Source organism: Bos taurus, chromosome 2 (assembly GCF_002263795.3).
Source record: "Bos taurus isolate L1 Dominette 01449 registration number 42190680 breed Hereford chromosome 2, ARS-UCD2.0, whole genome shotgun sequence".
NCBI classification, from domain to species: Eukaryota; Metazoa; Chordata; class Mammalia; order Artiodactyla; family Bovidae; genus Bos; species Bos taurus.
In genome coordinates this window covers 127,706,578-127,733,482 of record NC_037329.1, presented here as the reverse complement: position 1 = coordinate 127,733,482, position 26,905 = coordinate 127,706,578, and the positions used below count along the sequence as shown (strand labels likewise).

Here is a 26,905-nt window from a genome sequence, read left to right as displayed (position 1 = left end):
GTTAGAACTGGACATGGAACAACAGACTGGTTCCAAATAGGAAAAGGAGTACATCAAGGCTGTATATTGTCACCCTGCTTATTTAACTTAAGTGCAGAGTACATCATGAGAAATGCTGGGCTGGAAGAAGCACAAGCTGGAATCAAGATTGCCAGGAGAAATATAAATAAGCTCAGATATGCAGATGACCACCCTTATGGCAGAAAGCAAAGAGGAACTAAAAAGCCTCTTGATGAAATAGGAGAATGAAAAAGTTGGCTTAAAGCTCAACATTCAGAAAACGAAGATCATGGCATCCAGTCCCATCACTTCATGGGAAATAGATGGGGCAACAGTGGAAACAGTGTCAGACTTTATTTTGGGGGCCTCAAAAATCCAAAATGTTTCCAGTGGTCATGTATGGATGTGAAAGTTGGACTGTGAAGAAAGCCGAGCACCGAAGAATTGATATTTTTGAACTGTGGTGTTGGAGAAGACTCTTGAGAGTCCCTTGGCCTGCAAGGAGATCCAATCAGTCCATTCTAAAGGAGATCAGTCCTGGGTGTTCTTTGGAAGGACTAATGGCTAAAGCTGAAACTCCAATACTTTGGCCACCTCATGCAAAGAGTTGATTCATTGGAAAAACGGGGTTGGGGGCAGGAGGAGAAGGGGACAGAGGATGAGATGGCTGGATGGCATCACCAACTCGATGGACATGAGTTTGGGTGAGCTCCGGGAGTTGGTGACGGACAGGGAGGCCTGGCATGCTGTGATTCATGGGGTTGCAAAGAGTTGGACACAACTGAGCGACTGAACTGAACCAACCTACACTGGAAAATAATCTCCAAAAAATGTGTATAACTCAATCATCTTGCTGTGCATCTGAAACATTATAAGTCAACTATACTTCAATAAAAAATATACATATTAAGAAAAATACATATATTTATTTTCAGAGGTAGCATCCAGGCTGTGGTCAGACCTAACTGCACAGAGATTAAACGCTAGAAGATAAAATAAGAGCAGAAATAGAAAGTACTACATAAATTTTAAAAGGGAATAAGCATCAGTGGTTATTAATTATAAATACTAAAGCTGAAGTTTTTGTGAAATTTTCTTGAGTTTCAGGTTTTTCTTAATTTGGAATGTTCTAATTAGGTACTTAGCATTTTTATCAACACACAGAAAAAATTATACCGATCTTTTACTCTTTAGTTTTATTAAAATAGGACTATTATTGTGATAATAGCATTGTAGTCTTTTTTTAATCTTTCAGATAGTGAAATATTTATAGATGAAATTACACATTTAGTATTTGCTTCAAAATAACATGAGAGTTATAGAAAGTGAATAGAAATGAAGATGAAACAAAGATTGGCATAAGTTGGTAATTATTAAAGACAGGCACTGAATTATTGTAGGACTCATTGTACTATTCTGACCACGTTTGCAATGGAAGCACGTGTGTGTATATTTACGTAAATATAAATGTATAAATACAAATACTCATTTTATTTATTGGCTGTGCTGAGTCTTTGCTGAGGCATATGGGTTTCTCCAGTTGCAGGGCATGGGCTTGTGGGATCTTGGAAAAGGAAAGGGCAACCCACTCCAGTGTTTTCACCTGGAAAATCCCACGGACGTAGGACACTCACAGGCTACAGTCCATAGGGTCTCAAAGAGTCAGACATGACTGAAGTGACTCAGAATGTGGGATCTTGGTTCCCCAAGCAGGGATTAAACCCAGGAAGGCGGACTCTTAACCACTGGACCACCAGGGAAGTCCCCAGATACGTGTTTTAAATGATACAATGCTTAGTAGGGACTCTCATCCACAAGATAGCTCCTTTCCAAAAGGGAACTACATCTGGCCACTGTTTACAGGAGGACAATTCCACTTCCTGAACTTGGTCCTAAGCAGCCCTCTATGGAGACAGCTGCTCCTGCCCTCCAGCAGCCACTGTCGTCTCCTCATCACCATCCTTAGCTATGGAGTCCACAACCCCGCATGGTTCCCAAGTCCAGTTCTAGATTTTATCAAATTCATCGAAATACTCAAAGTAACAAGGACTACACTTACATACGCTACCAGCATTCCTTAAACCCAAAATGCTTCAAAGATTCGTCATACACACTTAAAATACATAGAAAAATAATAGAATTTATACAAAGTAGATTTTTACAAAACAAGTACATTACAAGAAATATATCTTATATCCAAGCACAAAAAATGTGGAAATATACATGAAGTATACATTTAAGAAAAAACATTTATTTTTAAATGCTGGGTGGGAGGGCACAAATGGAGCTCTAGTTTACAGTGTAACTCTGAAGAGAACTTCAATTTGCTAGCAGAAATTTTCACTCTATTCTCAAGCTTCTAAACAGTTCCTGATGGGATTAGACGGCTGTTCCTCTTTCCAAATTCTGCTTAATTTCAGCTGTATATTTCCCATAGAATCTTTCTGCCTTCTTGTTGAATTTAGCATTCCTTTCATTAATGTAGTCAATATCTGCATCATCATTATAAGGACGTCTCCGGCTGTATTTGTCTCGTTTTTCAATTCTGGGAGAAGAAAATAAATTTCACAACTGCTTTCCTTTTTGGTATTAATAAAACATGACAAAAAAAAAATCAGTACACTTAAACTAGCACACTTTGGGGAGGGGGAAGCCCAGTTTTCATCAAGATGAAGTTGAAACTGCCAATTAACAGCATATCCCTGGGTATGAACCATGAAATTCAGTAAATACAAACAAATCTGCAGAATGCTTCTAAAAGAACAATGATGCACTGCCAGGAACTGGATACATGAAGTAAAGGAAATGATTGTAACAGTAATTATATTATTAATTAATAATTATAATAAATATAATTATATTAATAACCACAGCTAATATGAACAGAGTATATAGTATGTACTAGATACTAATCTTAATACTGAAGTGTATGAGCTCCTATAAATTAAATTCATTTTGCTCTGCCTGATCAATATCAGGAAAAACAACCCTATCAGTATTAAGAAACACAAATATATAAGTTTACTAGAACATTTATACTTCTTTAAATCAAAGAGTGCCACGGTTGTTAAAGTAGAATTAAGAATAATTTCTTTAAAGAGAATAATTTTATTTATAATTTTCAATTATAATAACTCAATTCCATCAATATTTTACATCTTCATTCCAAATCAAATGGATTCAATTCATACTTGCTCTCTGTCCCCAATACCACTAGAGATGCAAGGTCAGACATGAGCGAGTAGAACATCTATCTTAATTCATTCCAAGCACGTTATGTCCATTTTTTCACGAAACATTTAATGAGATGGCTGCTGTATGGAGTACTCACTGTTTTTCCAGGTCTAGGACCATCCTGTCGATTTCCTCTGTGGAAGGCACATGTGTCCCATGAAGAAGACTGTTGGACGTTGGGAAAAACTCTTCTCCACTGAAAAGACAGCAACATGGTCTTGGAGTAACACTGCAAGTGCTCCACATTTTCAGGCTAAACTACCATTCATGAAGAGAGATAAAATACCTAAATGTCTTTACTGTGGGATCCTATCTCATCTTTTTTAAAAAAACAAGAGAAAAGAGGATACAGAATTGTAAAGGATGAAAGTTAAGAAATCACTTAGTTCAACACCTTCATTCTACAGATGAAAGAGCCAAGGGTCAGAGGTTAAAGGACTTGCTTCCAGCTTCCGGTTCTCTTTCCACTACAGCAGGCCAGCAAATTCCAGCCTCTTGTTTATAGAAACAGTTTTACTGGGACACAGTCCACCCATCTGTCTAGGACTACTCTATGGCTGCTTTCACATGACAAGGGCAGAGTGGAGTAGTTGTGACAGAGCCCAGATAGCCTATAAGCCTAAAATATTCACTCTCTGGTCCTTTACAGCAGTTCAACTATCCTGGCACTAAAGCATTCTATGTCGCAAAATATGAGTAACTACGATAATCTCTCAACACCCAGTTGCAGAATGCCCAGCTAGCAAGATAATCATGTGGTTAGCTTAACTGCTGTGGACGAGCAGTAAACAGTGTCATCAAGACCTGAAACTATCCTTATACAGTTGTTGAGCATTTCTCTGGTGGCCCAGTGGTTAAAAATCTACCTGCCAGTGCAGGGGACACAGGTTTGATCCCTGGTCCAGGGAGATGCCACATGCCACAGAGCAACTAACCCCATGCCCCGTAACTGCTGAGGCCCACATGCTCCAGGGCCCATGTGGGGCAACTGCTGTGCCTGAGTGCTGCAGTTAACGAAGCCAGTGCACCAAGAGCCTACGATCCACAGGAGAAGCCACCGCAGCGAGAAGCCCACACACCTCAACGGAGAGTAGCTTCAATGGACAGTAACTCCCACTTGCTGTAACTAGAGAAAGCCCACATGCAACAAAGACCCAGCACAGCCAAGAAACAGCAACAACAACAAAAAAACCCAGCTATTGCTAATCCATACCTAAGCACTACAGTGTGTATTTATGTATATATGTTTATGTAAACACACAAGTTTTAATACATCAATACCACTTCAGGATGAAAACAGGACTTGCATTAATCCTGTCAACTTACTGCTTTTCTCTCAGTCTCTCATATGTTTCCATGTCTGGTTTGATCTGTTTGGTCAGCCGATGATACTGGCGAAGCTGGGCAGCAGCATAATCTAAAAGTAAAATGAGAATTGGAAACGATATATTACCTTATTTGATCATTACTATTCAGAGAAAAATCAAAATTATTAGCATAGCCTGTATCCTGAAGATCCTGACCAACAGGCTTTAATTTTAGCACTGAATAAAGGAATCCAGCTGATTCAACTAGAGCCTTTTTCACTTCTGCCATATATGATGTATTTGTATTTTTCTTAGGAGTATAAGTCTATTACAGAATACTCCATGAAGAGGCATATCCTTTCTTAAAACCAGAAACACTGAAGGCATGCTTATCTCAGAGGCCTATTCAATAAAGTTCAGTCTTACCCGAAAATCCCAGGTCGGGGTTTTTCCTCCTCTTTTTTCTCTCCCATCTTTCTGCATCTTCTGCACTGATTTCTAGCAACTTCACTTTCTCATAGTCTTCCCCTCTCGCTGCACATTCCTAAATGAAAGGGAAAAAAGCTAATGCTTGCCCTTATGATACAAGCAATTATTTGAACTATTTTAAGTGAATATAAAGCAATACATTTAAAATAACCATTACTATGTGAAGGAGAAATTTGCTTATCTGCTACTATATAAGAAGTGAGTACATCAATCTACAAAATAATAATTATTCAACATTTATCCAGTGTCAGACCCTCTCTTAAATGTTCCAAATGCACTGACTCATTTAATTCATAATTAACTCAAGTAATTATTACAGATCCCATTTTACAGATGAGAAAACACAATCACAGGGAGATTAAATTACTTGCCCAAAGTGTTGCAGCTGATAAAGAGCTTTTTTTTACTATCTCAATACGATAGAACAGACCACTTATGAGGACAGCAGAGCAGTTCCTAACCTTTTTCTTTTCTTCTTCCTGTAGTTCCCATTCCAAACGAGCCTTTTTGGCTTCCCAATTTGCAGGTAACTTAAGTCTTTTATCTTCTTCAACAACTTCCTGGTGATTTAATTTACGAGCTTCATTCTAAAACCATAAACACAAAAAGGTTGTTGGCTGAAACATAAAAATAAATCCAAACAAATTTTCACCACTTTAAACAAGGCCAAGTAGACACATTAACAAGGGACTCCATTTATCCTAAAAGAAAGAGAACCATCAAAGGATTTTAAGCAAGGTCTTACATTTGTATACAGTCAAGAAATGTGTTGAGCTGTACTGGTGTGCTATTCCAGATGCCTGGAGGTTAATGTCTCACATTATGAAAAAAAAATATTCTACTTTCAATTCCCTTTTAATCCTAATTCAAGGAAGAAGCCTCAATTTGAGGCTTGCGCTTTAATACCTATGATAGTATCTCTAACCTTTCCCAAGTACTCCTGCTCTTTAGATATTTTAGCAGTTTACCTTCTGGCAAGTGAAAGGCACTCCCCATTTAAATTACTGTATGAAGAGTCTGTTTTAAAATAAATTTAACTGCATAAACCAAAACAAGTATACTATCTCAGGGACACCTTACGTTAGATGTTTATTGGGTCACAGGCTGGAGGCAGTTAGTCCAGGAAGATGTGTCTCTTAATATCCAACCCCATGTTCTTTACACACTCCCTCCAAGTAAATAGGTAAGTGTGTTTGATTCTGTATCAAATTTTTCTGGGTAAAGAAACAGACTTCTCTCAACCTGTCATTCCTGCCATCCAGACACCAAGAACACACGTGTGGTCAAAGCTGAATGTGCTACACAGAAGGAAACAGCAAACCACAGGGAACTGGAGACATTTCAGTGAAAAGGTTAACACCTACTTACAGAATTTGAGTCTATATCGGGTGACTGCAGGAAGCTCTGGCTTAGGCAGGATCAGAAAGTCAGGGCATACTCTGATTGTTTTTATGAACATACTTAAGTTTTTATACAGGAGGCAGGAGTAAGGGAGTGAGGCTAGTGCTATATTTACCACTGGTCTTAGCAGAAGACGGTGCTGTGGGGTCATTTCTGTGGTTTGTATCGCTGTGCATTTGTCACACTGTGGTAGTCTGAGTCTGGGTGAGGATTTTGTGAAACCATGGCCGAGCTATCAGTCAGGACCCTTTGAGTTCAAACAGTCAAGAGCTGCTTTTTTGTTTCTTGGCTCCAACTGCAGCCAGCTGTTTGCTGGACTCATCCCTGATATGAATTCCTTTCCTTTGCATGTGTTCCCTCTGTTTGGAAGAGCTTACTGGGGTCATACTGCAGAGAGGCTGTTAGTGAGAGACCCCCCCAAACTCGAAAAAAGGTTTGGAGAAAGTGTGTCCGTTTCCAAAAGTGACTCCAATGTGCTGCCAGGTTGAGAACCACTGGGACAGAACTTTCATCCAGCTCTGCTCATCTGTCACACGCACAGGTGAGCCTTCCTCTTCCCTCCACAAATGTGCACGGGCCTGGCCAGGTGACAAGTGTCAGGTGGCCTCCAAGACAACTCACCCGCTTCAGGTGCAGCTCCCGGAATTTGCGCAGTCTCTGTTCGCGCTTCTGGGAGGCCAGCTCCTCGGCTCCTGCGGGAGGCTGCTGCTCCTCTGCTCCACCCACCGGCACCTATACGGAGGAGGAGAGGCCGAGTAAGGGCCGGTTAGGCTTCTCCCGGTCAGCCCAGGTGAGTCCCCGCGGGCTGGGCCAGGCGCTCATCGCCGATCCTGGCCCCACATTATTTGCGCCTTCCTGACCCGGCACACAAGCATTTCCTCCACTTCTCGCCCCTGCTGCCCTCAGAACCCTCCCCAACTAAGAACCCTAGATAGAACCAGCCGCACGTACCTTCTCGGTAAGAGTCGCAGCCGCCATCTCAAGCTTTCCTTTCCCACTTCCGGAAACAACACCCAACACTTCCGCCGACCTTTGGACTGTCGCGTCAATACATAATAATAGCCTACCATAAACCCCGCCTCTTCCGTCAGCCTCAGGAATTTAGGGCCAATCCCTGCCCCTTTAGGCAGTGAGACATTTTCAATTGGGCAGAGTATTGCGCAGCTGCAAAAGGCCGTAGAGGAGGGGGCATAGCGGGGGCAGGGGCGCGGCGGGGCGGGGCGGAGGCAGGGGCGCGGCGGGGCGGGGCGGAGGCAGGGGCGCGGCGGGGCGGGGCGGAGGCAGGGGCGCGGCGGGGCGGGGGCAGGGGCGCGGCGGGGCGGGGCGCGGCGGGGGCGGGGCGGGGCGGGGCGGGGGCGGGGGCGGGGCGGGGCGGAGCGGGAGCGGGAGCGGGGGCGGGGGCGGGGGCGGGGGCGGGGGCGGGGGCGGGGCGGGGCGGGGCGGGGCGGGGGCGGGGGCGGGGGCGCGGCGGGGCAGGAGTGTTTCGGTAGCCGGCGTGTGGCGGAGCATAGCCAAGCTAGAGGAGTCTTGTGGAAAGTTACCTCAACTGTGTACTTCACCCTTAAGCGGAAAGTGTTTTCCCTTCAGCGCTTAGACTGTGTCACTTCCTCCAAAGCAGGTCTTCCCCTGACTACCTTGTCTCGCGTAGACCCTTAGTACTGTCGTATGGCACCATTTTCATTCTCTTCAATGTATGTAAGAGATTTTTCAAGTCTGTTTAATTTTTCGTTTCCCCCCAACGATGTTGAAAATCGATGGGATGCAGGAGAGCAGGGCGCATCCATCCTGTTCGTTCCAACATGCTCAACGGGGAAACTGCGCCAGAATTAATAATAGTGCCAAAAAGTTAATATAATTCAGTAAAGTGCTGGATTAAAGTTCTGGAGAAGGAAATGGCACTCCATTACTCTTGCCTGGAAAATCCCATGGACGGAGGAGCCTGGTAGGCTGCAGTCCATGGGGTCGCGAAGAGTCGGACACGACTGAGCGACTTCACTTTCACTAAGGTGCTGGATACAAGAGGTCAGGGAAATCTAGCGTGCAGCAGTCCATGGGTTTGCAAAGAGGGGGACACGACTTAGCCACAACAACAACAACAAAGTTGCTGGATACAAGAGAAATGCATGAAAATATTTTTTTTTCTTCAACCATTAATTAGATGTGGAAATGAAAAAGTAGTCCGCTAAAAGAGAGATACTGTATAAGATTTAAACAGTAACATGAGGAAAACTACAAAATAGTTTTAAGTTAAAAAACTTAAATCTCAATAAGTGATTAAGGATTTTCTGGTTGGAAGACAAAAGAAAAATGTATTATCACAAAGAAGTATCTCCAAAAAGTGTAAATGTTATTTAATCAGAATCTCAGTGGACTGTTTTTATTTTAGAGATGGAAATATGACAAAAATCTCAAAGTTCAATGACACACTATTGGTGAGCCTGTGAAGAAACATGAATTACTATATGGCTGGTAGTGTAACGGACCAGGCAGGGCTCTTGGACTCTTTTAATCAATAGCAAGTGGTAAGAGGCCAGATGAATTCAACCAAAGCATTATTGGAAATCTTGCTGCGTAAGGGGTAAGTGAAGACAAGTAACAGGTACACTTCCTGGCTCCCTGAAGTGGGGAGGGCTGAAGTGAAGTTGAAAGTCCCTCATTCGTGACTGACTCTTTGCAACCCAATGGACTATGGCACCCATGGAATTCTCTAGGCCAGAATACTGGGGTGGGTAGCCTTTCATTTCTCCAAGGGATCTTCCCAAACCAGGGGTCGAACCCAGGTCTACCTCTTTGCAGGGAGTTTCTTTACGAGCTGAGTCACAGGGAAGCCCAAGAATACTGGAGTGGGTAGCCTATCCCTTCTCCAGTGGATCTTCATGACCCAAGAATCAAATCCAAGTCTCCTGCATTGCAGGAGAATTTTTTATCAACTGAACTCAGAGAAACCCTGATGATGAAAAGGGCATCTTTTCTTGGTGTTAGTTCTAGAAGGTCTTTTGGTCCTCATAGAATCCTTCAACTTCAGCTTCTTTGGCATTACTGATTGGGGCATAGACTTGGATTACTGTGATACTGAATGGTTAGTTTAGGAAACAAACAGAAATCATTCTGTCATTTTTGAGATTGCACTCAAGTACTGCATTTCAGACTCTTGCTGACTATGAGGTCTACTCCATTTCTTCTAAGGGATTCTTGCCCACAATAGCAGATACAATAGTCATCTGAATTAAATTTGCCATTCCAGTGCATTTTAGTTCACTGATTCCTAAAATGTCAGTGTTCACTCTTGCCATCTCCTGTTTGACCACTTCCAATTTACCGTGATTCATGGACCTAAAATTGCAGGTTCCTGTGCAATATTGTTCTTTATACCATCAGTTTAGCTCAGTCGCTCAGTCATATCCGATTCTTTGTGACCCCCATGGACTGTAGCATGCCAGGCCTCCCTGTCCATCACCAACACCTGGAGTTTACCAAACTCATGTCCATTGAGTCGATGATGCCATCCAACCATCTCATCCTCTGTCATCCCCTTCTTCTCTTGCCTTCAGTCTTTCCCAGCATCAGGGTCTTTCCCAATGAGTCAGTTCTTCGCATCAGGTGGCCAAAGTATTGGAGTTTCAGCTTCAACATCAGTCCTTCCAATGATATTCAGGACTGATCACCTTTAGGATGAACTGGTTGGATCTCCTTGCAGTCCAAGGGACTCTCAAGAGTCTTCTCCAACACCACAGTTCAAAAGCATCAATTCTTTGGCGCTCAGCTTTCCTTATAGTCCAACTCTCACATCCATACATGACTACTACTAAAAACCATAGCCTTGACTAACGGATCTTTGCTGGCAAAGTAACATCTCTGCTTTTTAATATGCTATCTAGGTTGGTCATAAATTTCCTTCCAAGGAGTAAGCATCTTTTAATTTCATGGCTGCAGTCACCATCTGCAGTGATTTTGGAGCCCAAAAAAATAAAGTCTGCCAGTGTTTTCACTGTTTCCCCATCTATTTACCGCGAAGTGATGGGACCAGATGCCATAATCTTAGTTTTCTGAATGTTGAGGTTTTAGCCAACTTTTTACTCTCCTCTCTCACATTTGATAGTACTGTTAACTTTAAAAAGTACACTGCAAGAACAATGCTCATTGGACATATATCCTTGCAGGGTACTTTTCTAAATATATTGCTTTCAGTCTTAACTCAGAACAAAAAAGCAAGCAGCTTTGGATTTCGCCTTGATAATCCCATGGACAGAGGAGCCTGGTAGGCGTGCAGGCCATGGGGTCGCTAAAAGTCGGACACAACTGAGCGACTTCACTTTCACTTTTCACTTTCCTGCATTGGAGAAGGAAATGGCAACCTACTCCAGTGTTCTTGCCTGGAGAATCCCAGGGACGGGGGACCCTGGTGAGCTGCCATCTATGGGGTCGCACAGAGCCAGACACGACTGAAGTGACTGAGCATTAGCATAGGTTTCTACAGAATTAAAAAATGAAACAAATATAGCTGGAGATGTCATTATACATTAATGAAAGGAATGCTAAATTCAACAAGAAGGCAGAAAGATTCTATGAGAAATCTACAGCTGAAATTAACTTAGAAAGAGGGAACAGCTGTCTAATCTCCTTCAGGAACTGTTTTGACTGCCAAATTGTACCAGTTAATCAGGACACCCTTTTATAACTTGTAAAGATGTGTCCTACAAATGATTGTATTTTCATACTTACATATTTATTAACTTGTTTCAGAAAAATCTTGTCTTGGATTTGTTTTAGGTGTGTACTTAATGTGTGTACTCTGCTAGGCTTAAAATTCTTAGATACAAACCCAAGTCATCATCATCATGATGACTTGAAATTTCTCATGTTTGACTTGACCTAGAGTTCAACTCGGAGAAGGCAATGGCACCCCACTCCAGTACTCTTGCCTGGAAAATCCCATGGACGGAGGAGCCTGGTAGGCTGCAGTCCATGGGGTCGCACAGAGTCGGACACGACTGAAGCGACTTAGCAGCAGCAGCAGGGTTCAACTTGGGAACTTCAGATGCTAAATTGGCACTAATTCTTCTTGTAAGCTATGGTAGGTAGTGAAAGAAAGGCAATAGAAATTCCTACTGGAAATTCACCTTAACTTTCCCCATCCCCTCATCCGCCCAGAGCAGTCAGTTAACAAGTTCTTGCCTCTCTCATATTCTACTCCATGGCCCAGGTACATGTATGGGGCAAGTATGGACAGTAAGAGACTGATTCTCCAATGGCATTTTGTAAATATGCCATCCTTCAAAATGCAAATATTCCTTGGAAGAATGTAAGTTAAAATACTTGGTCAAAGAATTATTACAATATATAGAATACAATCCATTTTTTTAAGGCTAACTGGAATTCTAACCTTATTCCAATTGGTTTTAGGATATTTGATTTTAGTAGTAATTATACATACACACACGGGAAACACAAGACAGAAGACTGTGTGTCCCATGAAAGTGAAGATTATTTATTCCATGTCATGTGAATAAAAACATTAACTAGGATTCAGATCAGTAAATTGGGCAATGCTTACAGATAAACGAGTAGGAAAATATGATTTAGCTAATGATGGACATATAGATGGCTATATAAGTGCTATTAATAAAGGTATATTCAATGTACTGTGAATAGGGAAATTGTAACACTATGGTACATTCATACAATTAAAGAATGAGATAGATCTACAATGAAGAGATGCTCTTATCTATATAAAGAGGGGTTTGTCCAGGCATAAAAAAAAAAATCTAGGATGTATATCATACTATTTACAGTGATTGCCTCTGGGGAATGGGAACAGAGTGGTAATTTTACTTAGAGTAATTTTTTAACTTAATTTGACACAAATGCACACCCATGCAGCCCAATCTTATCAATAGTAATGAAATGAGTTTTTTGTTCTCCAGTATTTTCAAAGAAACATTTAATACATTTCAACTAAGGGAAAAGGAAGTGAGGGAAAAATTAATAGGTTTCATAGACATGATACTGACCTGGGTTTAAAAGACAAAAAGGATTTCTACAGAGGAGAAAAGCACTCCTAAGAGCCAACCAAAAATCAGATGTCAGTATGATCTTTGAAGGTGACTGGGTGCATGATTAAAGTCACTAATTCAAACAGGCAATACTGTAATAAGCTCAGTATAGGAAAGGTTCATTTTGAAGCACTGAGGCAAGCATTGCAAACTGGAATTCAGAAAATTGCTAATCCTGTTAGTAGATGATAGTTAAAGGCAGAATGGAGGAAACTGGCAACAGAGGTTAAAGGAGTAGGCCAAGGATAGAATCCAACAGTGAGCAAAGGACAGAGAGCCACTGCAGACAATAGAAGAGGTCAAAGACAAATGTATAGCAATCTGCCTGAATGACAGAAAAATTTGAGAAAGGACTCCATAAGGAAATAGTGAAAAGTGAGCCCTCATAAGAACAAGTTTTATTTCACTAGGTAAACTTGATGTTTCAGCAAAGAAAACCAAAGGACAGCATGCTGTAGTTAGTTCAGTAAGCTAGACTTCTCTAGGGAAAAAAAAAAAAAGCAAAGTATTACAGACCTGAGGGCTTTCCTGGTGGCTCAGAGGTCAAGAACCCACCTGCCAATGCAGGTGACATGGGTTCCATCTCTGGGTTGGCAAGATCCCCTGGAGAAGGAAATGGCAACCTATTCCAGTATTCTTGCCTGGGAAATCCCATGGACAACGGAGCCTGGTGGGCTACATACAGTCCATGGGGTCATAAAAGAGTTGGACGTGACTTAATGACTAAACAATAGTATTACAGACCTGAACCTAACATCTAGGGCTGTGCTTTTCCTAAGCACGGTAGCCATCTACCATATGTGACTAGCTACCAGTTGAAATGTGGCTAGGGCAAACTGAGGTGTGCTTTGAGTGTAAAATACACACTGAATCACACCACCTTACCAAAAAAAGGTAGGAAATCACCTCTTTTTACATTAAATGTTGAAATATTTTTAAATATACTGGGATAAAAAACGAATGGACCTCTTTAATCTTTTTCACTGAGGCTCTCCTTTATATTGGACAGCACTGAATCTAGTCTCTTGGTACAATTTCTCACTGTCAGCACCTGCTTGCTATTTGTTCACAGTTCATGACATGGTTTATCACACCTAGGCAACTGCATCCCACTTACATAAAGACAGTCTGGGAATACGCAGTTATCTTTTGTTATAAAGCTTAGAAGAGACTGAACATGGTAGTCATGGCCACACCCAAACAAGGTCAAGTTAAAGACTGACAGGACTTCATGGGATGATTATGAAAAAATGGAGCAAGTATATTCTTTTCAGCATTAGGAGTTAGGAGTATTAGTCGCTCAGTAGTGTCTAACTCTTGGACTTGACCCCATGGACTATAGCCCACCAGGCTTTTTTGCCCACAGAATTCTCCAGGCAAGAATACTAGAGTGGCTAGCCATATCCTTCTTCAGGGGATCTTCCCTACCCAGGGATCCAACCCAGGTCTCCTGAATTACAGGCAGATTCTTTATCATCTGAGCCACCAGGAAAGCCCTCTTTTCAGCATACTTGGTAGTAAAAAGAAAATAAGCCAAGATATTTGGGTCATGGTGGAGAGTTCTGACAAAATGTGGTCCACTGGAGAAGGGAATGGCAAACCACTTCAGTATTCTTGCCTTGAGAACCCTATGAACAGTATGAAAAGGTAAAAAGATATCACACTGAAAGATGAACTCCCCAGGTCCATAAGTGCCCAATATGCTATTGGAGAAGAGCAGAGAAATAGCTCCAGGAGGAATGAGGAGGCTGAGCCAAAGCAAAAACAATACCCAGTTGTGGGTGGGTCTGGTGGTGGAAGTCAAGTCTGATGCTGTAAAGAACAATATTGCATAGGAACCTGGAATTTTAAGTCCATGAATCAAGGTAAATTGGAAGCGGTCAAACAGGAAATGGCAAGAGTGAATATTGACATTTTAGCAATCCGTGAACTAAAATGGACTGAAATGGGCAAATTTAATTCAGATGATCACTGTATCTACTACTGTGGGCAAGAATCCCTTAAAAGAAATGGAGTAGCCCTCAAAGTCAACAAGAGACCAAAATGCAATACTTGGGTACAACCTCAAAAACGAAAGAATGATCTTTGTTCGTTTCCAAAGCAAACCATTCAATATCACAGTAACCCAAGTCTATGGCCCAACCACTAATGCCGAAGAAGCTGAACAGTTCTATGAAGACCTACAAGACCTTCTACAAGAAGTAGAATTTCTACAAGACCTTTAGAACTAACACCAAAAAAAGATGTCCTTTTCATCATAGGGAACTAGAAGGCAAAAGTAGGAAGAGATACCTGGAGTTAACAGGCAAGTTTGGCCTTGGAGTACAAAATGAAGCAGGGCAAAGGCTAACAGAGTTTTTGCCAAGAGAACACACTGGTCATAGCAAACACACTACTCCAACAACACAAGTACACATGAATACCACCAGATGGTCAATACTGAAATCAGATTGATTATATTCTTTGCAGTCAAACATGGAGAGGCTCTGTACAATCAGCAAAAACAAGACCAGGAGCTGACTTTAGCTCAGATCATGAATTCTTTATTGCAAAAGCTGACTTTAGCTCAGATCATGAACTCTTTATTGCAAAATTCAGACTTAAATTGAAGAAAGTAGGAAAAACCACTAGACCATTCAGGTATGACCTAAATCAAATCTTAGATTATATAGTGGAAGTGACAAATAGATTTAACAAATTAGATCTGATAGAGTGCCTGAAGAACTAGGGACAGAGGTTCCTAACATTGTACAGGTGGTGGTGATCAAAACCATCACCAAGAAATGTAAAAAGGCAAAATGGTTGTCTGAAGAGGCCTTAAAAATAGTGGAGAAGAGAGAGAACCTAAAGGCAAAGGAGAAAAGGAAAGATATATCCATCTGAATGCAGAGTTCCAAAGAATAGCAAGGAGAGATAAGAAAGCCTTCCTAAGTGAACAATACACAGAATACACAGAACTATATAAAAAAGATCTTCATGACCCAGATAACCACGATGGTGTGATCACTCACCTAGAGCCAGACATCCTGGAATGTGAAGCAAGTGGGCCTTAAGAAGCATCACTACGAACAAAACTAGTGGAGCTGATGGAATTCCAGCTATTTCAGGTCCTAAAAGATGATGCTGTTAAAAGTCCTGTACTCAATATGCCGGCAAATTTGGAAAACTCAGCGGTGGCCACAGGACTGGAAAAGGTCAGTTTTCATTCCAAACCAAAAGAAAAGCAATGCCAAAGATTGTTCAAACTACCACACAATTGCACTCATTTCACATGCTAGCAAAGTAACGCTTAGAATCTTTCTCCATGCTAGGCTTCATCAGTACGTGAACTGTGAACTTGGAGATGTTCAAGCTGGATTTAGAAAAGGCAGAGGAACCAGAGATCAAATGGCCAACATCCAATGGATCATAGAAGCAGCAAAAGAATTCCAGTCAAAGATCTATTTATGTTTCATTGGCTACGCCAAAGACTTTGACTGTGTGGATCACAGCAAACTGTGGAAAATTCTTAAAGAGATGGCAATACCATTCCCTGGTACTCCCACCTTACCTGCCTGCTGAGAAATCAGTATGCAGGTCACGAATCAACAGTTAGAATTGAACATGGAACAACGGACTGATTGAAAATTGGCAAAGTACTACATCAAGGCTGTATATTGTTGCCCTGTTTAACTTATATGCATAGTACATCATGTGAAATGCCAGGGTGGATGAAGCACAAGTTAGAATCAAGATTTCCAGGAGAAATATCAGTAACCTCAGATATGCAAATGACACCATCCTTAGGCAGCAAAGAGGAACTAAAGAGCCTCTTGATGAAGGTGAAAGAGTGAAAAAGCTGGCTTAAAACTCAACATTCAAAAACCTAAGATCATGGGTTGGGAAGATCCTCTGGAGAAGGGCATGGCAACCCACTCCAGTATTCTTGCCTGAATAATCCCATGGACAGAGGGGCCTGGTGGGCTACAGTCCATAGGTCACAAAGAGTAAGACATGACTGAAGCAACTAAGCACAGCACAAGATCATGGCATCTAGTCCCATCACTTCATGGCAAACAAGTGGGGAAACAATGGAAACAGTGGCTGACTTTATTTTTCTAGGCTCCAAAATCACTGCAGATGGTGACTGCAGCCATTTAATTAAAAGACACTTGCTCCTTGAAAAGTTGTGACCAACCTAGACAGCATACTAAAAAGCAGAGACATTACTTTGCCAACAAAGGTCTGTCTAGTCAAAGCTATGGTTTTTCCAGTAGTCATGTATGGATGTGAGAGTTGGACCATAAAGGCTCAGCACTGAAGAATTGATGCTTTTGAACTGTGGTGTTGGAGAGGACACTTCAGAGTCTCTTGGACTGCAAGATCAAACCAGTCAATCCTACAGGAAATCAATTCTGAATATTCATTGGAAGCACTGATGCTGAAGCTGAAGCTCCAATACTGGCCACCTAATGTGAAGAACTGACTCACTGGAAAAGACCCTGCTGCTGGGAAAGATTGAAGGTAGAAGGGGACAACAGAGGACCAGATGGTTGGATGACATCACCAACTCAATGAACATGAGTTTGAGCAAGTTCTGGGAGATGCTGAAGGACAGGGAAGCCTGGCATGCTGCAGCCCACGGGGTTGCAAAAGGTCGGACAAGACTAAGCGACTGAACAAGGCTGAAAGGTAAGATCACTGCAGAAGGAAACTCAGAAGTGACACACGTCCATAGTAACAGATTTGGCTAATCTGTTATATAGGAGGATTGGTTAAAGAGGTTACATGACTTGTATACTTAGCTATTAAAGGCTGTATTTGAACACAAATCACAATCAAAGCAGGTGCCTTTCTGTCACCAGCTAAGTGAAGGTGAAAAGTATCGTAGCATTTTGTCATCAGTTCATTGCAAAAGTTTCCCTTACAAAGAATACCTTGGGGAGTTCTGTAACCTTGCTAAGGATATACCAACAAATTATACGAACTGGGTGTTCATGTTATCCACATTTTTAAAAAATTACAAACCCTAAAACCAATCCTGTTTTCTTGTACTTTGATGTAACTAGGCCAGTCTATTGATATTCTCAGGTCTCCTTAGAATAAAAATGAACCTACTATTTAAACTCTCATGAATTAGAAGCAAATTACCCTCCCAATAACCACTGTTAAACTAAGTGGAAAAGAAACATTTTTTTTCACCCAGAAAAACTTTCTCCCAGGAAATTCCTTGTTCACATCAAGTGCTGCTGGCTTAAAGGATGAGAATGTGACCAAGACTACCTAAAAGATAGTAACAAATTTGATGTCCAGGGACATATATACCCAAGTCTTTGCACATTTACATTTTTAATAGGGTCAAATTTAACAGCAGCTCTTATCCAATACAATATTCTACACAGAAATATTTATTATCTGCACTTTGCAATAAATTAAAATTCAGTTCTAGGCTCCCAGTTCAAGATGGCAGACTAGCATGTACGTTCATCTCTTCCTGCAAGAGCATCAAAATCACAACTAGCTGTTGACCAACCATTGACAGGAGGATGGTGGTACCCACCAAAAAGATACCCCATATCAAAGACAAAGAAGCCACAGCGAGATGGTAGGAGGGGCGCAATCACGATAAACTCCATACCTGCCAGGTGGGTGACCCACAAACTGGAGAACAGTAATACTAAATTAGTTCTCCCACTGTTGTGAAGGTTCTGGACCACACCTCAGACTTTCCAGGCTGCGGATCCAACAAAGGGACTGGGAATCCCTAGGAAATCTGGCCTTGAAGGGGATTTGATTACAGGATTTCCACAGGACTGGGAAACAGACTGCAATCTTGGAGGGCACAAACAAAATGTTGCATGCACCAAGACCCAGAGAAAAGGAGCAGTGACCCAAAAGGAGAGCTGAACCAAAACCACCTTGGTTGGGAGGGTGTCCTGCAGAGATGTGAGTCAGCAGGGGCTCACCACAAGAACAGGGGTACTGGCAGCAGCAGTTCAGAAAGTTACCCCTTGGCATAAGCCCTCTTGGAGGTTGCCATTAATCCAAAGAGCCCTAACAGGGAGGAAGTCCAACCTCACCCATCAACCAATAACTGTATTAAAGCTTTACTGTGCAAGAAGGCCCTGCCCACCACACTAAGACCATTTTTTCCCACGCCAGTCCCTCTCATCAGGAAGCTTACTCAAGCCTCTTAGCCTCCTCCAGCAGGCAGACAGAAGCATGAAGAACCACAGTTTCACAAGAGCTAGAACAAAAACCACATTATTCAAAGTTAATCAGCATGAAAAAGCAGTTATATCCCAGAGGAAGGGACAAGATAAAACCCAAGAAAAACCATTAAATAAAGTGGATAGGCAACCTTCCAAAAAAAAAAAGAATAATGATACTGAAAATGACCCAGGATCTTGAGAAAACAATGAAGATGCAAAAAAAAACAAAAACAAAAACATTTACCAAGGACCAAAAAGAATTAAAGAACAAACAGTGAATAATGTGCTAGAAGGAATCAATAGAATAACTGAGGCAGAAGAACGGATAAATGACCTGGAGGACAGAATGGTGGAAATCACTGCCACAGAACAGAATATAGAAAAAAAGAATGAAAAAGAATGAAGACAGCCTAAGAGACCCTCTGGGACATTAAATGCACCAACATTTGCATTATAGGGGTCCCAGAAGGAGAGATAGTACCTAAAAAAATATAGTAACTGAAAACTTCCCAAACAAGGGAAAGGGAATAGTCAACCAAGTCCAGGAAGCACAAACAGTCCCAGGCAGGATAAACCCGAGGAGGAGCATACCAATACCATGACATAGTAATCAAATGGACAAAACTTAATGACAGAGATAAAGTATTAAAAACTTTATTGTTTTTAATAAAGTATCAAAAAACAACAAATAACATACAAGAGAACTCCTCAGGTTATCAGCTGATTTCTCTACAGACACTCTACAAGCCAAAAAGGAATGGCAAGATATATTTATCAAGTGATGAAAGGGTAGAAGCTACAACCAAGAATACATCTACCTGGCAAGACTCTCATTCAGATTTGATGGAGCAGCTTTCCAGACAAGCAAAAGAGAATTCAGAACCACTAAAACAACTTTATAACAAATGCTAAAGGAAGTTCTCTAGGCAGGAAACAAACAAATAAAAAAGACCTACAGAAAATAAACCCAAAACAATTAAGAAATTGGTAACTGGATCATACATATCGATAATTACCTTAAATGTAAATGGATTAAACACATCAACCAACCAGACTGGCCAGATGGATGAAAACACATGTATGCACTTTCACTTATCTCATCACTTTGACTCCCTCAAACTGTATGAATTATTTTATATTGTTAATCATGTTCCCATTATGACTTACAATTGTAATCATCTTTTACTTTTTGTCTGGCTATTGATTGTGAAACTGATAAACACCTTTTATTACCGTAATTATGTAACTAGTACTCCCTAATACATTGTATCACCAAAAAAATTCAGTTCCTCAGTCATTCTAGTCAACTTCCAAAATAGTCAAAAGCACACACGGGGCTAGTGGCTGTCTTAACGGAATGTGCACGTAAATACTGGATAGCACAGCTTTAGTTAATACAGTATTACATCCCACTTGAGGATCTCCACTATCTTTTTAAATTTAAATTTAATTGAATTTAATTTTAATTTAAATTTAAATTCAAACATTTATGCAATTAGTCAAATGCTTGGAGAGACCATCTAAAAATGGCTTAAATCTTTCTAGTTCTGGTATCCACTACTATAATAACAGGAGAAATTACAAAAGTCTGTAGCTAATGTTTAAACCAACTGTCCAGATCTTGAGTGTAACACTCATTTTTTTTACATGCTTAGTTAAGTTCCTTCTCAGCTATAGTAAGAAGCATTCAAGAATTTCAAATCAATGAATATTTATTAAAACATGATAGAAAAAAACAAATGCAACTAAAGCCTCTGTTTTCTAGCTCACTGAGCAACTCCACTTCAACCTCTGAGTTTCCTGCCCTGATGCTCAGTTCAGGACAACATTATGCTAATATTAAGTCTTTAAGGCCAAACTTTTCAGATTTTAATGAGTATCTACATCAACGGGAAACACGGTTGTGATTCAATTTCTAATTCAGATCTGGGGTAGAAACTTGAGGTTCAACATTTCTCACGAACTCCCAGGTGAGGTCACTGAGCCCTATGGTATCAATCCATGGATTTGGATCTGGGAACAGGAAGGTTTTAAAGGAGATACTACCTCATTCTTCTTCATTAAATAAAAACCCATTATGTAAAATATACACAATCAAGAGAGACTAAAATAATAAAAACAAATTTATTAACAAAATGTTTACAACACAAACAGTTCAATTACTGTTTGCTTTTAAAAATTTCACTTCTACATAACATCCATATTATATAAAACATCTAGAAGTGTAAATATACAAGAATCCCACCTGTGTGTAACCTGCGGTCCATTTGTGCTATCTCCCATCTGTAAGAGAAATCTAAATCATTATTTAAATTAAGTATTTACATATTTTTGTGTTGTCATTTGTAATTGCAAAACCACCACTAAATGGTTCACAAGAATGGAATAATGCTAGAAACACAAACTTGCAAAAAAAAAAGTGCATTTCAGGCAACCTTAGCTGTTGGCTTTTTTTAGACAGGTATCCATAGTCCATACGGACTTTTCTTCTTATCTATTTTTGGGTATCCTGAAGAATTCTCTTCAGCAATAGCTTTAGCTGATTTCTGAAGCATAGGCTTTGCTACAGAATTCTGAAAGAAAACAAATTCTTAAGTCAGCTTCCCAAACACATATATTATATATTTAAAATATCACATTAAATAAAAGACACCAACCAAATGCAAAGCCATGGACCTCACTTGCAACTTGATTCCATCAAACTGTTAAGCCAAGACACTAGTAGGGGAAATCAGATACGTGCAAAGCATACTGCAATAGGGAGATATTAAGATAGTTTTGAAATTTTATTAAGCCTTTAGCTGATTATTCTAATCATAGGATATTCTGAGATTTTAAAATATTACAACAATCAAAAAGGACAAAGGGAACAGTTAAAAGGGGAAAACGCTGAAACTGAGAATGTGCATATTAGAGTAGGAACCTATTGGTCACTTGTGAGGACCACACACAAAAAAAAGTATTAAAAATTCTATTTAGTGGCTTAGTAGCCCTCATATGTTCTTGCCTGGAGAATCCCAGGGATGGGGGAGCCTGGTGGGCTGCCGTCTACGGGGTCACACAGATTCGGACACGACTGAAGCAACTTAGCAGCCGCAGCAGTGACAGAAATACATTCCAAGTCTAGTTTTTGAGTGATCAATGCTTAGATATACTTACGTTAGAGCTAAAAGTGATGCTTTTTTGCTGATAAAACTTTTCATTGGCATTTTTTGTTCCGTCTTCTGTTAACGTGTCTGATAGCTAGACAGGTAAAAGAAAGTAAATTTGAGAAGTGATACCCTTGTAGATATAAAAAGCAGTCCAATTGTATTATAAATGTACTTGTAGAGACATAAATCAAGTTTGATCTAACCAATCAACATCCTAAAATAACAGTACTTTTGTTAAGTTTTTCCCATAAAATTGATTCAATGATTTAAGACACCTTTCTCCATAAAGCAGTATTGTTATGTATCCCTCTGATCTAAATTCAAGTAACTATGAAAATAAAATCATACCAAAATATACCTAGTAGCAAAAGAACTAAGGCATTTGCCCATCCAGTTGGGTACCTAATCACCTGAAAAATCAACTCAACTCTTATTTGTCCACCACTAATGCTTAGGCAAACCCACATCTGAGTCTGCATGATAGGAGATAACCCATTGTTCTTATGTTAACTGAGTGTATCAATTCCTCATTATTGTAAACTTTTAAAGCTATGCATTTTATGCTGCACATTTCTGGAGAATTATAATAAACTTATCTGCAAATGAAGCAGGCCTCTTCTTCTGTAATCTCTCAAAACATCTGGAATATATTGCATATATTATGAAAGGGACATCTGTATCAGATGCCCCGCCATTACAAAGTACACTTTCATTTAAAAATTGTCTTTAGTATCTTATCCAAATGGTGCTTGTCCCAAATTCTAGCATGCATCGGAATCTACCAACAAAAAACTAAGCTTTCAAGTGTCAACATAGACTTCAAATTAGTTTAACCTCTGATGCTTTTGCGCATGTATCAATTACCAACAGACTTTCTTCATCAATGTCTGGAGACCACATTCATGATTTCTATAAGACAGAAATAAAGCAGATAAACTATACTGTATGTTGAGTACAGAATCTGTGGGAACATAACCCTGCAAATGAGAATTACAGATACTCTATAAAAAACTAGCTAGAAAAACTTGGTAACTACAAAGACATCAAAGTGCCAGCTACAATTACGGAAGTAATCAGGATTATGGCAATTGAAAATAAAGGTCATTAGTCTCCCACTTTCATGGGAAAGACCCTATCTAATATTGTCAGGTCTGTTATTTAAATTATATTAGCTAGCCATTCCAAGAAACAGTCTAGGGTAAATGAAATAAAAATGGATAATCAGCTCTTTCTGGTAGTAGTCTTCTGAAGAGCTTCTTTATTTTAATATTAAGTTTAAGTTTAGAGATGAAGTTTGAGATTATTTTTAAAATAAACAAAATACTTACCTCAGACTTTGCACCATTAGTCAGTACAGCTGTTTCCTGGTTTCTTTCTTTAGATACAGGAACACTTCTGAGACTAGCTGGCAAGTCAAAGTTGGCTGTTCCTAATGCTTTTGCTGCATTGGCTTTGGCTATTTCTAACAGCTCCATTCGATCTACAAAAAGAAACACAAAATGTTCGTTTATCCGGTATCATTTCTCCAAAAAAACTCAAAATCAAAGTGTTCTTACACTAGTAACATAAAGATATTTAAACAGTATCTCCACGTATAAAATATATTTCTATTTATGGAAAGAGAATTCTACCTCTTTTGTTTAGAAAAGTAAGCTTCCCTCAATAATCAAAGGAAAGGAAAGGTGAAGTCGCTCAGTCGTGTCTGACTCTTTGCGACCCCATGGACTGTAGCCTACCAGGCTCCTCTGTCCATGGGATTTTCCAGGCAATAGTACTGGAGTGGATTGCCATTTCCTTCTCCAGGGGATCTTCCCGACCCAGGGATCGAACCCAGGTCTCCCTCATTATAGACAGACGCTTTACCGTCTGAGCCACCAATAATCAAAGCTTGGTCAATAAATCAGTAGCATTTTGAGAGCTGGTCCACCCAGAACTGCCCTCCACCGAGCCATTTAACGCACGGTGTTAAGCCCTAAGGGGAAAGAAAGTGATCCATTTTAAAACTGGGTGCCAACCGTACCGGAGTCTTAACTATTAACCCGCTGGGGTCCTTCCTCTTTCCCCGAAGGCCTCTCCAAAGACTCACCTTTCTCGCTCAAGCGAAAGGGGGTTGGGCTCCGCGACCTGCTCCGGGATCGCCCCCTCCAGCTTCTGCGCTCCTCGGGGTAGACGGTGCGGCCGAAGCCGTAGTAGTGGCGGCCTCGCGCGATGGCGTAGGCACTCCGGTAATACAAGCGGCCGCGGGAGCGGCTGCGGGACCGGTAGGACCTCCGAGTGGAGCCGGAGTGCCTCTCCCGGTACCGGCGGCTGCGGGAACGCGAGTGGCTCCGCGAGTAAGAGCGCGAGTAGCGCCGGTACCTCCTCTGGTGGCGCCTTCGGGAGCGAGACCTGGAGCGGCTCCTCCGCCCGGGCGGGCTGCGGCTCCGGGACCACGACCGGCTCGAGACGCTGGAACGGGACGGAGAGCGGCTCCCGGAGGCCGACGACGGCTGGCTGCATGAGCCCGACCGCGAGGACGAGGGCGAGGCCTTGGGCGGCGAACCCGACCACAGGTCGTTCACGTAACTGGACATCTCGGCCGGTAGCTAACTCTTCTACGAGTATCCCTTGCCAGAAACTCAGTTCCTAAAAACAAACGAGAAAAGAAAAAAAGGTTAAGTTCCGGAAGTGAGTTGCAAGGGCGGCCCCAGGACGAGGAGAAAATTAACCTCCTGGCCTCTAGGCAGTGGCGCCGCCTGCGGCCGGCCTTCCCGCCCGGCCACCCTCCATCCCCCACCCGCGGGGCTCACACAGGCCCGGGAACACACACGTCTTGAGGTACTGACGGGGGCACCCTGTCACCAGAAGACCCACCACAGGCCGTCGATGCCTCACTCAATGAGAGAAAGGCCCAACGCACGCCTTCCTGGAGAAGCTAAGGACGAAGAGGTTGTCACTGTTCTTCCCCAAACGATTACCGAAACCCTCCAGATCAGACGTCCCGACAAGATTTGAACAGGGCGACGGCAGACGTGTCTAAAATACCAGGAGCTGGCGCTCGGCGCGTGCGCAGAGACGTTGCGTGGTGGGCGTGGCTCTTCTCGTCCAACTGGCGCTCTCCTCTCTGCCCGCCCAGCCCCACCCTCCGCCTCGCCCATTGGCCTCTGGGATGCGCATGCACGGGCACGCCTTCGCGCCATCCGGATATCAGCCGCTGGTTGTTTGGGTTTTCCGCTGTACGTGGGGCAAAATGAGGCGGCATCGTGCGGGATACACTAGTCGCTGGGACTTGATGCCCGGCCGTTGACTGGGGCGTGGTCTCCTTTTCTGGGAAGCTGCAGGCTCGGGCTGTGCCTCCCGGGACCCTTATTGGCCACTTCCTCCTGACCCGTGTCCGGAAGGTGGGCCGCCCTCCTGAGACGTCACGGAAAGCGTGTCATTGCATGCATTGTCTTAGTAAATGTGTCTTGGCTAGAAAAAGTAAGAAAGGTAAAAACAGACTGCAGAGATACCCATAGCTGACCTTTAATTTACTGAAGGTTCAGAATGACGTCTGAGATTATTCCAGTTATAATTTTGGTGCTAGGGATTAAACACTGATGACTTTTATTTCCAAGAATGTATAAGTAGGATACATTTTAGACATCAGTTTAGTCGCTCAGTCGTGTCCGACTCTGCGACCCCATGGACTGCAGCATGCCAGACCTCCCTGTCCATCACCAACTCCTGAAGTTCATTCAAACTCATGTCCATTGAGTCGGTAATGCCATCCAGCCATCTCATTTTCTGTCCTCTTCTCCTCCCACCTTCAATCTTCACCAACATCGGGGTTTTTTCCAGTGAGTCACTTCTTCACATCAGGTGGCCAGAGTATTGGAGCTTCAGCTTCAGCATCAGTCCTTCGATGAATATTCAGGACTGATCTCCTTTAGGATGCACTGGTTGGATCTCCTTGCAGTCCAAGGAACTCTTAAGAGTCTTCCCCAACACCACACTTCAAAAGCATCAATTCTTTGGCTCTCAGCTTTCGTTACAGTCCAACTCTCACATCTGTACATGACTACTGGAAAAACCATAGCTTTGACTAGATGAACCTTTGTTGGCAAAGGAATGTCTCTGCTTTTTAACATGCTATCTAGGTTGGTCATAGCTGTCCTTCCAAGGAATAAGCATCTTTTAATTTCATGGCTGCAATCACCATCTGCAGTGATTTTGGAGCCCCCAAAAATAAAGTCTGACACTGTTTCCAGTGTTTCCCCTCTATTTGCCATGAAGTGATGGGACCAGATGCCATGATCTTAGTTTTCTGAATGTTGAGCTTTAAGCCAACTTTTTCACTATCCTCTTTCACTTTCATAAGGAGGCTCTTTAGTTCTTCTTCACTTTCTGCCATAAGGGTGGTGTCATTTGCATATCTGAGGTTATTGATATTTCTCCCAGCAATCTTGATTCCAGCTTGAGCTTCATCCAGTCCAGCATTTCTCATGATGTACTCTGCATAGAAGTTAAATAAGCAGGGTGACAATATACAGCCTTGATGTACTCCTTTCCTGATTTGGAACCAGTCTGTTGTTCCATGTCCAGTTCTAACTGTTGCTTCCTGACCTGCATACAGATTTCTCATGAGGCAGGTCAGGTGGTCTGGTATTCCCATCTCTTTCAGAATTTTCCACAGTTGATTGTGATCCACAGAGTCAAAGGCTTTGGCATAGTCAATAAAGCAGAAATAGATGTTTTTCTGGAACTCTCTTGCTTTTTTGATGATCCAGCAGATGTTGGCCATTTGACGTCTGGTTCCTCTGCCTTTTCTAAAACCAGCTTGAACATCTTGAAGTTCTTGGTTCACATTTTGTTGAAGCCTGGCTTGGAGAATTTTGAGCATTACTTTACTAGCGTGTGAGATGAGTGCAAGGAGATCCAACCAGTCCATTCTAAAAGAGATCAGTCCTGGGTATTCTTTGGAAGGAATGATGCTAAAGCTGAAACTCCAGTACTTTGGCCACCTCATGCAAAGAGTTGACTCATTGGAAAAGACTCTGATGCTGGGAGGGGTTGGCGGCAGGAGGAGAAGGGGATGACAGAGGATGAGATGGCTGGAT

General features: G+C 41.8%; 2 protein-coding genes across 7 annotated transcripts; both read right to left on the bottom strand.

Moving 5' to 3' along the window:
• Positions 1–2,231: 2,231 nt before the first annotated feature.
• SYF2 (SYF2 pre-mRNA splicing factor) lies at positions 2,232–7,433 on the bottom strand. Its single transcript, XM_024982554.2, has 7 exons — positions 7,383–7,433; positions 7,053–7,163; positions 5,492–5,617; positions 4,968–5,085; positions 4,561–4,651; positions 3,332–3,430; positions 2,232–2,545 (listed from the first exon to the last, which is right to left on the bottom strand). The coding sequence occupies exons 1-7, from the start codon at positions 7,407–7,409 to the stop codon at positions 2,380–2,382; spliced, it is 738 nt and encodes a 245-aa protein (XP_024838322.1). The 5' UTR covers positions 7,410–7,433; the 3' UTR covers positions 2,232–2,379.
• A 13,352-nt stretch (positions 7,434–20,785) lies between these two features.
• Positions 20,786–24,819, bottom strand: RSRP1 (arginine and serine rich protein 1). Of its 6 annotated transcripts, none has more exons than NM_001103298.2 (5): positions 24,681–24,819; positions 23,914–24,452; positions 23,156–23,307; positions 21,835–22,467; positions 20,786–21,248 (listed from the first exon to the last, which is right to left on the bottom strand). In NM_001103298.2, the coding sequence occupies exons 2-4, from the start codon at positions 24,398–24,400 to the stop codon at positions 22,459–22,461; spliced, it is 648 nt and encodes a 215-aa protein (NP_001096768.1). In that variant the 5' UTR covers positions 24,401–24,452; positions 24,681–24,819; the 3' UTR covers positions 20,786–21,248; positions 21,835–22,458. The 6 variants fall into 6 exon arrangements, with proteins under 6 accessions (NP_001096768.1, XP_005203302.1, XP_059732668.1 ...); XM_005203245.4 differs by having other exon boundaries at positions 21,835–21,918; positions 24,785–24,819; XM_059876685.1 differs by lacking the exon at positions 20,786–21,248 and adding an exon at positions 22,692–22,736 and having other exon boundaries at positions 24,785–24,819.
• Positions 24,820–26,905: the final 2,086 nt, after the last annotated feature.